The sequence below is a fragment of the Phyllostomus discolor genome, chromosome 3 (genome assembly GCF_004126475.2).
Source record: "Phyllostomus discolor isolate MPI-MPIP mPhyDis1 chromosome 3, mPhyDis1.pri.v3, whole genome shotgun sequence".
Taxonomy (NCBI): Eukaryota; Metazoa; Chordata; class Mammalia; order Chiroptera; family Phyllostomidae; genus Phyllostomus; species Phyllostomus discolor.
This window is the reverse complement of record NC_040905.2, coordinates 62,150,458-62,168,052: the sequence shown is the minus strand read 5'-3', so window position 1 is coordinate 62,168,052 and position 17,595 is coordinate 62,150,458. Positions and strand designations below refer to the sequence as shown.

At 40.2% G+C, this 17,595-nt stretch overlaps 1 protein-coding gene across 1 annotated transcript in view; it reads right to left on the bottom strand.

Moving 5' to 3' along the window:
- Positions 1-17,595, bottom strand: part of RHOBTB3 (Rho related BTB domain containing 3) — a 49,963-nt gene that overhangs the window by 16,726 nt on the left and 15,642 nt on the right. The window contains 4 exon segments of the mRNA XM_036020560.1: positions 4,422-4,542; positions 7,252-7,364; positions 13,926-14,291; positions 17,441-17,552. Of these exon segments, the coding sequence (XP_035876453.1) occupies positions 4,422-4,542; positions 7,252-7,364; positions 13,926-14,291; positions 17,441-17,552 (712 nt within the window).

The following is a 17,595-nucleotide window of genomic DNA, read 5'->3' as shown; positions in this document are numbered from 1 at the left end:
CAGCTAAGCTGATGCCAGCATTAATTCAGAGACTTTTTAGTTTTTCACTGAAAAATAAAGAGTTCAAAAGTTGACTTTGAAACCAACAATTTACAAGTCAGGCAATTATTTGTTACTAGTTTATATTTCTTGCTGATAGAAACCCTGAACAATTTTTGCTTCATGTGTTTATAATGAAACATCTATCCTTGTATCCTTTCCAATTGGCCTAAAATACCACTACCCACCCCTGCCCACGCGCCTCCCAAGAAAACAAAGCCATTCTTCTCTTGGCCAACTCACCGGACAGTCCTGGCCAGGCTTCCCCTTAGCAGACACAGGAAATAAACCATCTTTGGCCTAAGCAGTTTCTTTGTGAAGCCAAGGGGAGCTCTCCAGATCTTACGGAAAATTGGGGAAGGGATGGCTGGTCCCCCGGTTGTCTCCCCAGGGAACCTCTCCTTCCTAAATGAGCAGTGCCTGCTTCTGGGAGAGCCAGAGCTACTGCAAATTTTAAAGGTCCCTCAACCCATACCCCTCACTGAAGCTCATTAAACTAAACTGACTCTCTAGTAAAAACTTCTCCAGCAACTGTGCCACCACAGCAAACTCCAGAAGGGACATGTGTCCCCCAGGGCTTGTGGGTGGAGAAGCCATTCTTACCCTCACCATATTAGGAAGCCAGGAATCCACAGGCAGCCTTCAGTGTAGTCTACCTCAGTTCAACAAATCATTATCCAGCACCTGCCATGCTAAGTGCTGCAGATACAATGATGAGAAAGACAAGCTACCCAGCTTTGGAGAAGCCAGGCTTTTAGTTTGGTGGAAGATGCCACAGCCAGTGTGAGTGACAAAGATGTCACCTTCTGGAAAGTAACTCTATGAGCCAAGTCACCCTCCCATGACCAAAAGTCTTCACCTATGCATCCCTAAAATCTCATACTCTTCTCCAAAATATTTACCATTATTGGTTTCTTTACTCCTTAAAGCCAAGCAAAACATCTTTTGGCTCAGAAAAGAGTTCCATCTAAGCCCAGGGGCTTTCTCTAGAGCTACTGACCCCTCAGGAGTCACGGACAGCTCCCAACATGGCCAGTTTGAGCTCACTGCTGGCACTGTGATTTGCACAGGCACCTCCCACAGGGGAGGGAGAAGGGGCTGTAGCGAGCATCCTCCCAGGTGTGCACACACCTGCTCACAGACATCCTACCCTCCCCACCCTTTCCCACCCCATCTCTTTGCCTGTAGGCTGCCTTCCCTCAGTATCCATCTACAGAATGACCAGCTTTCGTACTCAGACGGCGCTGTATATATGTATACAGATGTATACAGTAATTAACAAAGAATTCAAACAGGTAGTGCAATTTAACTTGCAATTTCAAGGTTCTAATATCTTAAATTGGGTAACATGAAAAAAAAGGGAAATTAGAAGTATGGCATAAACAAATTAGATAACCTTTCACTTGGGTTAAGCAGAGGGATTTAAGATTGGCCAAAAATGCCAAGTGGATAGTAGATGGGGAAGGAATTTGACAAGGAGCCTTGAAATTTTAATAGAAAATTTTCATTGATAATGTGGTTACAGAATCAGCCACAAAACATTCAATACCTTAAAGCATTTTCAAGTCAATGTCAACCATAGCATTTAGTTTAGAAAACCATTATACCTTCAGTTAAGAACATACCAACCTCTGTTTCTCACCGTTTTAAACTACTGTTTTGGTATTATAAACATGTGAAACTGTAATACAATACCTCAGTTTGGCCACATTTTTAAACATTGTACATAAAATGTATCAGTATATAAACATTGTACAAAACTTGCTAAATAAACATAATGCAGTGTTTATATACTAAACAGCAACAGGATAGAGCTGAAGAATTACTCAGGGAAGAAAAAAGACATTGATTTTTCTAGTTAAAAGATAAACACGTTCTTTGAAAATGTCAAGGCCAAAGGTGTTTTTCCTTTGTAGTATCTAATTGCTGTTATAGTTTTAAGAAACTTTTTTAAAGGAAAAGAGTTATAAGAGTGAAATAAAATTTAAAGGCCCAAGTTTTCCAGTAATTTTGCACTGATTATCCAAGATTATTATATACTAAAATAAAATGCTACATTTGTCATTCCTTTTCACACTACTTACCAAGTTTTAAAAATAAAATTTTTAGAAATGTTTTTATTTTATTCTGAAAATAGAAAACTTGCCTAACTCAAGAGAGATTTAGAATATGTACTACTTAAGTAAACAGGAACAGAATGTAAAAGTATTTTTCATGAGGCAAAGATTCAAATGTCAAATGGAAATTCATGTCTTTCTATATCAGGCTTAAGTGTTTACCAAGACTAGTTTTAGAACTGCTATAGTAGCTTCTTTAGAAATTATTTCATGGAAAAAGATACAAGCCCAAACAACAAACTGGGGGGGGGGGGTATTTTTTTGATGACTATCTATCTAGTCCAGGGATAGGAAATAGGTTTTATATCCTGCGTCACCTCTAGCCAGCTGCTGCTGATGGCCTGGAATGTTCGAAAAGAAGGGTGAGGAGGCCCTAGGTGCAGGACACAGCCCCTCAATCCACCTGTGCTGATTGCCATTGCAGGCCTCCAGCTTCACCTCTAAACACACTACCTCACTCCCTGTGACCACTCTGCCAGGTGGGAACAAGGATCCCCATTTTACAGGTGAGGGAACAAAGGATCAGAAATGCAGAGCAACACAGCAAACCTTTTATGTAGTAGACAAGCATCCAAGCAAGATCCAAACCAGGCGTTTCCACTCCCACCTCATCAAGCTTAACACCACAAAGGACCTTTCCAGAATCTATATGGTTGACCTTCTTCACTTTGCAAATGAGAAGACTTAAGGCCAGACGTGTTAAGTGACTTGCCCAAGACACACACTGGCTGGGATGCAAAGCCAAGGCTGGAACCAGGACTTCAGAACAAGGCTCAGCCTCCTCAGGAAGAGACAGCTTTACTGCCTTCTACACCCTGGTGGCTGCCCTCCCCACACTCTTCACAAGCTAGGTTTGTCTCTCCTCTAGGTGATGCTAGAGAAACTGTCGCTGGACCTGCTTCCATCCATCCTGCTTCACTCTGCTCCTGACTCCCTGGAAGGCCTTGGTTTTGGAGCTGGAGAGGCACCACAGAGCGTCACAGTGTCTGGGCACCTACACAGGCGCACCCCCTGCCCAGCCCTGCAGACCCCCTCCTCTGCACTGGTGGGGCATGAGCAGGGGCCTGCGAGGGTCCACAGGTGGAATCAAGGAAGAAAAGCAAGAGATTATGAGGAGAAAGGATTCTCTACACCGCTGCTTGTTTCTTTTCTTTTTATGTAACATATTTCCATGTGTTGCATATTCCCTTTGAAAATCTTTTCAGTGGTTTACACTAATACAATGTTTGGTGTCAGTGCCTCCTATCAAATTTAAAGCAGGCGTTAATAACTCTCATGTAAATAAACAAATTTAGTCTCTTCTTAGCTTTGTTTCACTCCAAATTGGGTTTTATGTACTCCAAGGTCACTCTTACTGTCCCATTCTCAGTGTCCCAAGCTCATGCTGCAGGCAGTAGCTCATTAGAACGCACTCTGGATAGTTTCCAAGTCACTGCTTGTCTTGGTAAGTGGCCAAATTTAAAAGTAAAATGGATCTTTCTGGGGAAAATTTTTAAAAAGCAAATGACTGTTAGCTGCATACATTTCTACCATAAAACAGAATTATATATTCCTTTTAGTAATAGCCCACCTGAAGTTCTACTTATTTCATTTAAAATCAACTCCTTCTATCCTTGCATAATTGAAGGGATCTGACATTTCATTTTTAGGATTATGTTTTTAATCTACTAAAGTGACAAAATTATCCAAGTGAATAATCAATAATGGGTATTATTTCAGCTCATCTTAATTAAACTGAGGTGCCAGTACTCTCCTACGGAGATGAAAACAAGCTCCCAGTTGTCCCGGTGACAGCGCTGGTGCTGGGAGCAGCAACTGCAGCAGCGTCCACGGATGCCTGGGGGAAGCCAGGCCCCACGCTCTGTCGCCTGTGCCTCGCTGCTTTTGCTCAAATAAAAAGAAAGACGGTGGAAGAGAATAAGCCAGAGGTAATATAATTTTAAGGAGGCTGGTTTCAGATAATTCAAAAACTAGGGTCTTAAGTACACAAATACAACTATAATAGGGTTATATTAAAGATAACCCCATCCCTTGCTGGCCCCTAAATATTAATGAAATATATATTAAGAAAAAAACTAAGAAGATATAAATTGCATTTCTTATTTTAATAAAATACTTCATTTCTCTAGAAGATTTTGTTGAAATTCAGTGTTAATCTATTCCTGCAATAGGCAAATGTCATTCTTACACCCAAAATATTCAGAAAGTTAGGTAAGAAAACAAGAAATGAAAGTGAATAATAAACTTTGTAAAAATGAAGCATACCTTGTATTTCGAAGACAACATCAGCAAGCATTGGTTTATTCAGGAAAAACTTGAGGGAAGTGTTATAAAACCACAGAGGTTTTCTGGCTTGATAGGTTTTGCAATTCCTTAGGCAATTAATCTATAAGTAAAAACAAAACTACAAGGGTAAATGCTATTCGAAAATCTCTGATATATATGGGCTGGTTAGAGAATTTGGGAAATTGTGCTAAATGTGTCAACGATCCTACTCTGGAATCCCCATCACAGCTTTCATGGGAGCTGACCCTCAAGGACTACACCTCTGCCCTGTCAGGGAGCGGCACTGCACCCTGTGGCGCTCACAGTGGTGAATGCTCTGGCTAAGTGAGAACTTGACTCCATGGCTTCTCAGCTGTGGGGTCCTGAACCCCTGGGGTTCTCTGTTACCTGGGAAACAGACAACAGCTGTCCAACCTAGAAAAAGTATGTTTACAAATGCAACCTGCTCATTTGTTCACTAATTCAGAAAGTCCATACACTAAAATTCAATTAGCAATTTAAAAAATACCCATTTTCCCCTTATCACATCATGTCCTACTAGGCCACTATTAAAATACCCAAGAGTGATGACTTGATTCATCCCCACCATAATCTACAATCTTATAATTCTAAATATCATTCCCACCCTCAGTGGTGACTGCTGGAATCTATAAAAGGCTGCCGGGTCCCTGAGGTGGAGCCCAGAGAACCTCCCACATCACTACACCTGTCTGTCCTCTCACACCTGCTAGCTCCAGCTGGTGGCCTCCAGTCACGGTGCCTCTGTCGCACCTGCTGGTCTCCAGCCTTCCTCAGCTACCAGCTCAGGATCTGGAGCTGTGTTTATCATTTCTGTCATCTTTCTGACTTCCCAGGAATCAAGGGCCAGCCCCTCTTCCCTGATCCCCTTCTACCCATTTCCCCTGATGAATCTCACAACCTCAGCCTATGGTGAACTCTCACCTCTGCTTGCCTAGCTGGGGAATAAAGATTTATCCCCCCCCCGCAAAAAAATAAGTATACGACTTTAGCATTAAGAATAAAGGTCGCCTACTTCCCACTCTGGATTAATCTATATGGTGGGAAGTTAAAATATTTGGTGAGGAGAAAACAATATTACCCTTCCTCACAAGCAAAAAAACCCCCACTCCAGAATGTTATCTGTGAGCAAGACAGAAGAGCAAAACAGGACCACACAAATTCTGGTCCCACAGAGAACATTCTGATTCTATACACTATACATGTTAATACACACTGAAGGAATTGATGGAGAGGACTCAGGTGAGTGCTGCACATTAAAGAGAGTAAATAGTCAAAAGCCTGACTATCACAAAACTTGAGCTAGCAGAAACCTTAGAAATCATCCAGTCTATCCCTCACTTTTTAAAAATCCTCATCCAAGGATATGTTTATTGATTTAGAGAGGAAGGGAGGAAGGAGGGAGAGAGAGGGAGAGGGGGGACATGAGGAGCAGGTAGGGGGAGAGGGGAGGAGAACATTGATTTGAGAGGGAAACACTGATCAGTTGCTTCCCCAGTAACAATTCATTTTATTCTTAGTACTCAAAGGAATGACTGTTCAGAATCAAACCCAAGGAAGGCTTGGCTTAGAACAAAAGGCAACATTTTTGTCCTAAGCATTCAAATATAAAGGTTATGAGTTTGTATATTATGAACACTGTGTAGATGTATATTATGCATGTATGTATATGAATATATGTGTATGTACATATATTTTTTTCTTGCCACCTATGCCTTAAATGAAAGGGCAGAAGTTTGGAGAGCACACAGATGTACATGACATACATTTTCACTGGTCTGTAAACTAGTTATCTAGAGAACTTTTGAAATTGAATACAGGTTTTATGCACATTTATACAAAAGCATCATTTAGTTGATTTAGATGGCAAGAGAGCTACCACCATGCCACGCACCTGTAAAACTGGGCAGCCTCTGTATACCTGCCTCAGTGTGCTACTGAGACAGGAAAAGGAAGGTCCTGCCCTTAACTCCATGTTACTTTGTTTGAAAAAGTATCACTTTTCTCCATTAAAGAATTTTCAGGAATCTTCATCAAAACTAGTACAGCTTTACATTTTTAAAATATGAGCTTAAATGTTAATAATTTCAGTTGTACAACTGATAGTACTCTGTATACAAAATTAAAGAAAATTTTTTTCTTACATTTAATATAAACCTATATTCTGATAGGCATTGCACATAACTTGCCTTTTTATCTACTGTAGCCACTTTATCTATCACAGATTCTGAAATAAGAATACACTGGAGAAAATTGTGTAATATTGTTGTTTTAAAGCGTAACAAATGTATTTTTAAAACCCTTACAGAACTATACAATCTAAATGACAAAAGGTTTAACATGCACAGATATATGGCCATATAGAAAGTCTGTATTTTTACAACCTTTGAATCTAACATACACTTTTGAATGTCTGTTAGATGAAAAACAGACCTTTAACCAATCACCGGCTCAAACAGACCTCAGAGCACCCTGGAGCGGTGCACACAGAGACTGCCCTGCTCCCAGATGTCTGGGGGCGTCTTGGGAGCCTTTGGGAGCATGGGCTTCCCAGTCAACACTTTAAAGACATGACCTGCACATACTTTAGTTCCCTTGTATGAATTAAAGTGGGAGACAGTGAGAAATAATGTGTTTACACTGAAAATATTTAAATGGCAAAAGTGAAGAAATGCTGAAGAAAAACATTTGTATATTATTGAGTCTTTGTGACTCTCAATGTTATATTCATTATAGTATACCACTTATAATTCAGAGAACATCAAAGTAAATTAACAATAAACTAACTTACCTTTCCTGGTGTTTTTAAAATGCATTTAACTTTCTCAATTACATTTGAAACATCCCCAGAATCTTTCAACTTCTTCCTGATATCTTCTTCCAATTCTTCCCACTGGAAAGCACCTGTAAACAAAGGAATACATATTGACTATTTCTGTTACTGCAGGAGGAAAAATAAATATAAGATATCCACGTTCCTTCTTTTGTCATAGTCTAATTTTTCTTTACCAAATATATATATATATATATATATATATATATATATATATCCTTGTAATTACACTAAAACACTCACACAAGTCTCACATTAAAAGAAAACCAGTTTGCCTTCCTCTAAATTACTCAAAAGCTAGTCTTCTTCCTTGGATGGCTGCCACCTCCCTGGAGTAGGTGGTCAGCCAGTGACACCTGCGGCGGCCAGAATCTGAGTTACCACCACATGTGGTCCAACACCCAATTCGTGTACTTGCCCTGTGGTCTTTTCTAAGGTTGAATTAAATCATACTGATCATGGAGAGCGGTGACCGCTGTCAGGTAGAAGAGCAGGCAGTGGGAACAGAATGCTTTCAGAAGGTCTCATGTGTTGTTTGGGTCACATCAGGACATGCTCCACAGCCACCTCCATAGGCCAACCAGTGACGGGGAGCAGACAATTTTCTGATGAGCTACAGGACCCTGGCATTGGAGCAAAATCACCCCACCTGGTCCCTCCCTCCCTGTCTTTACCCCCGCCCACTTCCAAATTACCTCTTCCTAGGCTCACTTCACTTGTGTCTCACACTCTTTCAGCCCCTTTCACTCGCTGTCTTAAGAAATTCCTATAGTATGGTCAGCAAAAGCTCACCTTTTCCCCAAGCACTCTTCTCACATGGCCTAAAGCAGCCTCCCTGCTCCCCACTGGCCTTCCCCTCATCTGACCTATCCCCTTACTCAATGCTGGTATGGATCCAAAAGCACAATTTTGATCATGATATTCTGAGAGATCACCATCATCCACCCCATGGTTTACAGAAAGTCCTAACTTCTAAAAACATAATTCAAAAAGATGTGGTATCAGTGGGCATAGTTGGGGGACCCCATTTCTAGTTTTATCTCTGCCATTAATTACTGGTATGACTTTAAAGCAAGTCACTTCCCCTCTCTGGGCACCTTGGGGCCCTGTTCCATCTTCCCTCAATCTGTCTCTTCTGATGTTTCCCTTTACGTATCCAGAACTTGGCCAGATGCCCTCATGGATCCTGGGGAGTGGAGAGGGCACATAATACACAGGTATGGAACCAACGAGATCAGGCACTTGCAGCTAGCAGGTACCCGTGAGATCCAAAGTTGATCTGAAGAGTCAGAATGACGATAGTGCGGCAGCTCTCAGGCCCCCAGACAACGGAGCCCTGCAGCACTTGGCACTTTTATGTATCTTTAAACTTCTCCTCCCCTGACCTTCATGATGACTACAGTGTATCCTGGGGGGATGGAGGGGAGGGAGGAGAGCCCTGATTTGAGGCCTTTGCTATTTCTGTGGTGTAAATACTCCCACCAGGACCATATTCAACTACCAATATGACGGCACAGAAGACAGAATGGGGAGTAAACACAGCCGTCTCTCCCAGCCGGTGCCAGCTGGCTCCAGTCCACCGTGCTTCTTCCCACCTTTGATCCTGAGTTCTGACTTCACTGCCCGCTCCCTGTCCATCTCAAATGCCCAAAGGTGTGCCATCTAGAGCAGGTCTATACTTTTAGTTTTCCTCTTTCTGCACTAATGATTTTTAACTTTCAGATAACATACTCTTTTCACGATCTGATAAATTATTTGTGTCGTCGCTCCAGAAAATTTCACATGCACACATAGGCAACAAAATCTATACTAAAATGTCAGGAGTAGAAGAACCCTTTACAAGCCAAAGGACACCAGATAAGAAAATTTACTCTATGCCTATGATTCTCAACTCTAGCTAAGCATTACATTTACCTAAAGATCTTCTATAAAATTAGAGAAGGTCTCATCCTCAAACCAAGTGAAAATTTTGGTGTTGGGACTCAGACATGGATTTTGAAAGCCTCTCAGGTCAACCTAATGTGGACTGACTACTGATGACCACGGCGCTGTCCTTCAACACTTCACCCATGACCAAACCCAGGGTCCCTGGCATGCAGCACACAGTACATGCAGGAATCTGTGATGTGTCTACACTCGTGCATGTTAAAGGAGGGTACAGACATTGGCTCTTAAAAATAAAATCACATTAACTAAGAACACCTCTACAATATCTCCATTCAGAAGATTATGTGAAAGCAAGCAAGCGTCAAATCCAAATATATGGGATAAGTAGCAGGCAAATTCCCACAGGCCACTGATCCGTTTAGGAACAGACATAATGATCCAATAACTAAACCTGAAAGCAAGACTAGTTCATAAGGGCATGCCAATGTCTGGGCTGTTTTCACAGTTAGACATGCTAACTAATCATCTTTGATACTTTCAGATCCTAATAAAGCAATGATCCTTAGACTGGGATTTTTTCTTTTCTTTTTTACTGTGGTAAAACCATTTAACATGCAGCCCATCCTCTTACCAGATTTTTAAGTATTCGACGCAACAGTGTTAACAATAGGCATGATGTTGTGTTTGCAGCAGGTCTCTAGAACTTAGAACTTGTCTTGCATAACTGGCTGGGATTTTCTTCACTTAACTTCTCAGAGCATTTATTTACTCAGACTCTTACAGAGCACGGTGCACTTGTGTGTCCTAAGCTGCATTTGTATGCAGTGCAGAAAAGAGCATGGCACAGAACGATTCCAACAGCTGAAGGATAGTATGCAAACCGAAGATGAAAAGTGCGCTTCCACATACTTACTCGGGCAGCATTTCAATAAGTGATCTGAAATTCTAAGGGCCATCTGTGGCAGGAAGAGCTCAAAGCTAAATTCCTGAGGCTCTTACAAATATTTCAATTTCTAACCATCTGAGATCATGTGGCTCAGGAATTTGTAAGCATAAAGACGGTATCAGGGGTGTAAGAATGCTACAATTGTATACCATTTAAGGATTACTGCACTGAGCAGGAAACTGCTGCCCTCACTCTTCAGACTGCTCCTTCTTTAGCGTTAGTCACTAAGTGCCCAGACAGCATGCAGTGCCAGTTATTAGCCAGTGGAACAGGAACATGTACACAGTTTCACGGTGTCTACTCAGGAACATGGTCAGAAAAATAAACTGAAAACTTATAGGTGTAATGTGTTATCCAGACTATTAAACAGGCCCTTCCTAAATATAGGGCCCAATTGTTGTATTTCAAACTCCTTTCAAACTCCTAAAGATTAAACAAGTATGTTATTAAAACATTAAAACATTCTTTGTAATTTGATTCATTTTGTTTTAAAGGCAGGAGCTAGGTTTTACATGGTTTTTCAACCCACGTTTGCTCAGGGCAAATATTCCTGAGTGTGTCACGTCCTGGAATTCTGCCTCTGCTTTGCCAGCCCAGCTGACGTGAGTACAAACAGCTCCTGTCCTCGTCAGGCCCCTGACATAACCCGTGGGTAGGCTTCTCTGAGGAAACCATTACATAACTGAGTCTTAAAACCTGTGCTCTGTTGAAAAGTTTTTAAATGTTTAAGAACAACAGGGAAAAAAAACCCTCAACCCTGGCCTCCTTACCGAAGTCTCTGAGGAAAAAAAAATCAAAAAACAAACACAGTAACCAATTCAGAAACAAAAACTAGAAGGTAAAACAAAACATTAATAAATGTTTAGGCATTTGAGACTGGGGATCTGGTTGATTTTTTTTCCCAGCAAATTGTTTGTATTTTTAAAAAGTGTCTTTACTGTGCAAATATAGCTTTACTATCTTTTAAAATATAATTTACATAATATAAATTTTGTTTGAGTCTGAGGTTATACTCTCTAAATAACTAAAGACTAATACACAGTACCTACTGAAGCATTTATTTCTGCTTCTCCTCAGCCAGCATCAGGGCCTCCCTGCACCCCAGGTCCATGGCTTGTGGCCCTGGTCAAATCCGACACCATGTCTTGCTGGGCCGTGACACACACGGAGAGATCGGAGCAGAGGTGCAACAGCTCAGTGTCAGGTTAAGAAGCCGGAGCTCTGAACCCGTCAAAGGCTTGTATTATCAGAGGCTGTCCTTGCCATCGCAGCCCTCAGCCCTGTAATCGCTATTCCCAGACTCATTTTCCACCCAACCACTAAGCATTCACTTCCCCCAGCTTTAGAAAGAGGCGACAATAGGGCACTGAGAGCCCCAACTCCAAACAGCTCTGTGTGGGCCAGCTTTGCAGCTGAGCCCACTTTGATTCTGTGCCCTACAACTGAGGACTGGGTTCCTATCCTGGGCCTCTGGGGTGAATTCTAGACCCTTAGCCCATGGCTGTGGCTGGTAGCCAGTTCTTCCTAGAGCAGGTGTTGCAACTGCTGTGGTCCAGAGCACCCGCATCCCCTGGAGACTGCTGGAAATGCAGAATTGTATGCCCCAACCTGGGGCTACAGAATCACAACCTGCACATTAACAAGATCCCTAGGTGACTTGTATGCACTTCAATGTTTGAAAAAGCACTGGCCCAGATGATGGACAAACCACAACACCAACCACCTGCTGTCACAATGTTTGCCTTCTCCTGAGGTTGATCACCAGAGGGAGGGGGCCTCCCAATTGGACTCCTGTCTGATCTGCTCTATTCATTCTTCCCAAATCCCCAGAGATGAGTTTTCTAAAGCCCCGTCTGCTCATGTTTAAAATTCTAGAACAGCTTCTGAGAACAGCAGGAGCAGGTCCCACCAGCCCTATCAGCCTCACCCTTTCCTGTTATCGCCTCCCACTCTATGCTCCAGCCATGGGGAACTGCCTGTGCTTCCAGGAAAACAGCAGTTACCAAAGATTACATTTTCATTAATGCAAATTTCCCAGGAGTTCACTTCTTTCAAATAACATTAGAGTAAACATATGAAAAACCGATGATAGGTAACCAACCGACTCTGGGGAAGGGAACCAGGGAATGAGGAGAGCTTTTCTTTCCCCCTTTTCCCCATCGGCATGTATTAATTTTGCAACTAAAAAAAAATCAATCTCTAGCAGAAAGACAAGTAGGTTCTGTCACTAGAGAGACATCTAGCAATTTTACTGCTACAATATTAAAGAGGATATAACTGACCTCAAAGTGTTCATGTGCCTTTGAAAGTGTTCCGTGGATATCGTGGGAAACTTCCTGAATAATTCATAATTGTAACAGTAAAATCATTGAAAGGGAAAGCCAAACACTTCCTCTACAGTTTTCTGAACATATCATTAAAGTCATTTTTTCCTTTAAACATGCAAACATTCCATTTTTGCAAAATCACTCTTAAATTCCGAACTGTGAGATTCTAGGTTTCAACATAAAAATCTGTAGTACTAAATGAAGTCTTTAGTGCGGTTTCTTCATATGATGATTCCCTGCTACTAGAGTCTACTCATTAACTTAACCGACACTACCAGAGAACCTGCCATGCAGCAGGCACTGTGCTAGTGGGCCCTGTAGGAGTGATCACTTATGCCTTCTCCAAGCCAAAACTCACTGAATGATGGGTTTATGACCTACCACCATATTCTACTCCAATAGGTACATATTTTAACCTACTTGTATCTGAATACTGCAACTGTACTTTTCACAATCATTAATTTTTAACTTAAAAATTATATAACCACAACCCAAATAAAAAAAGTAAAATCTTATTTTTAGCATCAATCATTTCAACTGAAGGCTACTCAAAACTTTCTTACCTACAGATATGCTACTTCTTTATTTGCAAACCTTTATTAACATCATATCTGTCCCCAATTCTAATGTCTAAAAAGATTATGTTTCTCAATACATTTGAGAGAAGGAATGACCTTAACCTAATGTTTTATTAGCATGATTCCATGTGGAAAAAGAAAATTGAAGAAGAAAGAAGTTCCCCAAAAATGTATATTTAGATGCTCACTTTAAAGGTCATTTTACATCCTATTCTGTTCCACTCCTACATGGGACATTTAGATAGGAGACCTTCAATTCATTTTCTAAAATGACTCAGATAAAACTTCTATTGTTTAAAATACAGTTGCTATTGAGTTGTTAAAAGGAAAAAGAGAAAGATAAGCTAAATCCTAAAAATGTTAGAGTGCAGTAGGAACAAAAGTTAAGTCTAAAATAGTCATAGCCAAAGTTGGTCAGATCTCAGCCTGAACGCCCTTCAGCCTGTTTCCAGTTCCCAAACCGAACACAGTGATCCTGCTAACTCCTGTTCTCATTCCCTTCCCAAATATAAGTGTCAAACAGAAAGGTGAATCTATAGCTGGGTTTTAAGATATAGACACTTACTTTGATATATATACCTGGAAAATTTTGTGTCTTTAAAGTTAAGCTGGACAATAAATTTTTGTATTTTCACATTTGGGATATTTCTTGCTTAGTTTGAGAAGAAATTATTGTTTTTATAAGTAGTTTTAAAACCAGGGCAAGTAAACTTGTAAAGAACACGGAAAGCCTGGAACAGTTACTGCACACAAGGCCAAGACTAATTCATGTATAATCTTCACTTCAGATGACAGGAAGAAGATAAATGTAAAACTAACCAATACTCCGAGGACCACAGGCACACTGCGTTTGAGAAACTTAAGAGAATGTACCAGAACCATCTGAAAAGATACCTGAATAAATGAAGCGCAGAATGTCTGATAAACACGAACAGAAGAGGGCATCTTTAACGACGACTCGCAATGGCGGGTTGCCCAGAGACTCCTGGCTAGCACCTGGAAACCCAGTATCTCTGTTGATAGCAAAGAGATCCTGGGCAGTTCGGACGATACTGGAATCCTGAATGTCAGCAGGGCTCTTCACGTTGAAAAGCAGCATGAAAACATGGCTTACAGCACAGAGAACGATCTTGTGGGCCTCTGCAACCTCCTTTAACTCTGGGTTGTAAAATACCACATCCACACACTGGCAGCAGAAAAGCAAGTTATTTAAGTCGGAGTTATAATGCGATGCTTCAGCCTTTAAGATGGGCATTTTTTCTGTTTCAAAAAAGAAAATGAAAATAGTAAGTTACCCTCTAGGTCTACAGACCCAATCATTTCAGGTTTACCTTAAATACAACAAAACAGTATTTTTCAGTATTATTAGATTGAGTCATATGAAATTGCCAATATTTGGCCATTTTGACCTATAAAAACAGCAATTCTATAGTTTCTTTTCATATGTAGTTCAACATAATTAAAAACATATATAAATAATTATCCAAGGACTAGGATTTCATAATACAGACACAGAGAAATGCTGTATTTTTCATAGTGCAAACAAAAAAGCCTATTAATGCCATAGGAGCAATAAAATAACATTTTTCATTATTTGTCTGTCCCAAAATAAAACATTCCTCCAAATACTGAATTTTAGTATGTTGGTAATCATCATTTGTTACTGACACCTGATACAAAATTCAAAGAAATTACAGACTAAGTCCTGAAGAAACCCAACCTAACATCAGAAGTCATTTTCCTCCTGGAACTGAAAGTGGGGAGATAAATTATTAAAACTGCAGCTTCTCAAAGCCGGGGCTCAGTATCTTGGACTTCACTGTTTAAAACCACCATAACCATTTTATGTTGATGCTAAAATTAGTATATTTTTCTTTCTAGTAAAACAATATGCTTTCCCAGAATGAGCTTTTCCCCCTCAGCAGGTCCCAGGCAGTGTTGGCTAGGCTTCCTCATTTCCAAAAGAGGATGCAACCTTCTGTTTCCTAGTTTGATTACTACCAAAAATAGGTTAGCCTACAATCAATCCAGAATATCCACACAGCGGACCACACCCTGCATTCTCATCATAGACTCTGATTATAAACTGTCTGCTCTCTAATTTTTATTCAAAGCTGAGGTGAGCAAAGTGTTATCTGTTAAGGGCTGCTTGGAGAATTTGCAATCACCTGAATCTGTGAAATTCAAACTTCTTTGGCAATGAAAATGCTTTATTCTAAAGAAAAACTCCAATCTAAAAAATGAACAATAACAAGGTAATTTGGGGGCCAGGCTCCTTCTGCACTGAAACTCCCCCTCCCCCTCTCCACTGCCTGAGGTACCTTCACAGACCTTTAAGGCTGAGTACAGTCTGCAAGTCACGTGCCTCAGAATCCAGGATTTGTCTCATTGCAACATGTGAGAACCAAAACAAATGTGTGCCCAGACCTGTATTGTCCTGGGCCTCTGGGTTATGTTCAGTGTGATATCCACAGCTCTCCTAACAGAAGAGAAATAGCCTTGGGAAAGTTGAAACTGCATTTGCTGATGGGACACTTTTGAAAGCCCTGTCCACTGTATCTCCTAGTATCCCCAGATGAAGACCCACAGGTGAAACTTCTTTTAGTGGTAAATAACATGAAATGCTTTGGTTTCTCCGAGGAACTGGTGTGTTTTTTCTTCTTGATTAATAGGAACTAAGAAATTATCTATCTGCATTATTTATTTGGCTATTCCCCACCCATCTTCCCATCTAGGAAGTATTTATGGCCCCAGTGTTTGCCACAATAATAGACTGTGTCTCTCCTTCCACTCTGTACAGCAGGAAGTTCAAAGCCAAGTGTATATCGCTTACGGCAATGATTTTTAACTGGTGTGCTGCAAGAACTTTGAAAATATTCAATGCCTGACTACTCATTCAGGGGAACTGATCGTTTTGCTCTTAGGTTGTCAAATAAAAAAATGACAACAGCTAACCCAACAACAGCCATCAGTGTGAATGAATCAGAATTATACCTATTTATTTTGTCAAATTGACAAAAAATGTATTTTTAGTGTGCCACAGAATTTTATAAATTAACAAAAAAAAAGCTGAAAAAAGCTGAAAATCACTGATTTATGGTATCTATATCTGCATTTGTTTTTAAAACCTGGAATTGATTTCCATACTAATTTATATTTCTCATGATTAACTTACATTCATTCATTCAACAAATACTTACCAAGTACTTCTTTTTTAAAGCAATGTCCATAACAAATTCATCTGGATAGAGTACTATTCTACTACTTGTATCACAAAATTATGCAAAAAACTATGATACCAGTGGATGTAATTTTATTAATTTTTAACTTTATTTTCTTTCAGCCTTATATTATGAACATTCCCAAGTATTCTAAAAGTTGAAAGACTGATACAATAAGCACACATATATCCTTCCCTTAAATTCTGCAATTATTAACATTTTGTCATTTTTTGCCTTAGCTCTAGATTCTCTCTCTCTCTGTCTCACACAATACACTCACACTGCTGAGCCATTTAAAAGTTGCAAAGTCTTCAAAATATTTTGGCTTTCAATACTTTCAAATTCATCTCCTAAGAAGGGGCAAGTCAAGGGACATATACAGAGGACTCATGGGCACAGACATCTGGATGGGGATTGACTGTGGAGGAGGGTATGTGTGGGAGGGGCGGGGAGGGCAACAGGGGAAAAATGTGGGACAATTGTAATTGAACAACAATAAAAATAAATTTAAAAAAAGAATAATGCTCTGGCTGGTCTGGCTCAATGGATTGATTGCCAGCCTGTGAACCAAAGGGTTGCTGGTTTGATTCCCAGGCAAGGCACATGCTTGGGTTGCAGGCTAGGTCTCCAGTAGGGGGCATATGAAAGACAATCACTCATTGATGTTTCTCTACCTCTCTTTCTCCCTCCCTTCCCCTCTGTCTGTAATTAATGGCATCCTATTAATCACAACAGCATTATCATACATAAGAAAATTAACAATAATCCCATAATATCATGTAATTTCTAGTCCACATTAAAATTTTATCCAACTGTCCCATGAATGTCTTTTAGATGTTTTTATCAAGCCAGTAGGCAATCAAGGTTCATGCATTGCATTTGGTTGTTATTTCTCATTAGACTATAATCTAGATAGCTGTCCCCAACACACACTATTTTTAAGAATCTATATAGGTTCAAGTTTTTAAGACAGATAGTCCTCAAAATATAGTCCAAGTACTACCTGCTTCCAAATCACCTGGGAGTCTTATTTAAAAGGCACATTATAGGCTCCATCCCAGATTTACTGAATCATAATGCCAGGTGAGTCCTAAATATACTAAAATTTCATAACAATTGCTCTAAGACTTGTAAAATGGTCTATAATAAATACCAACTAAATGACTAGATATCAGCTAATAAATGCACCTGGTTGTTCAAGCTGGGGTGGTCTAATTCCATGAAACGAGTTGCTCATTTTCCTTTTCTTCATTTTTTCACTTGTCTTCTGGTTTAAGGCTTGAATCATAAAATACTCCAACTAAAACATGAATCAAATTTTAATTAAAGCTCCAACAAAGTCA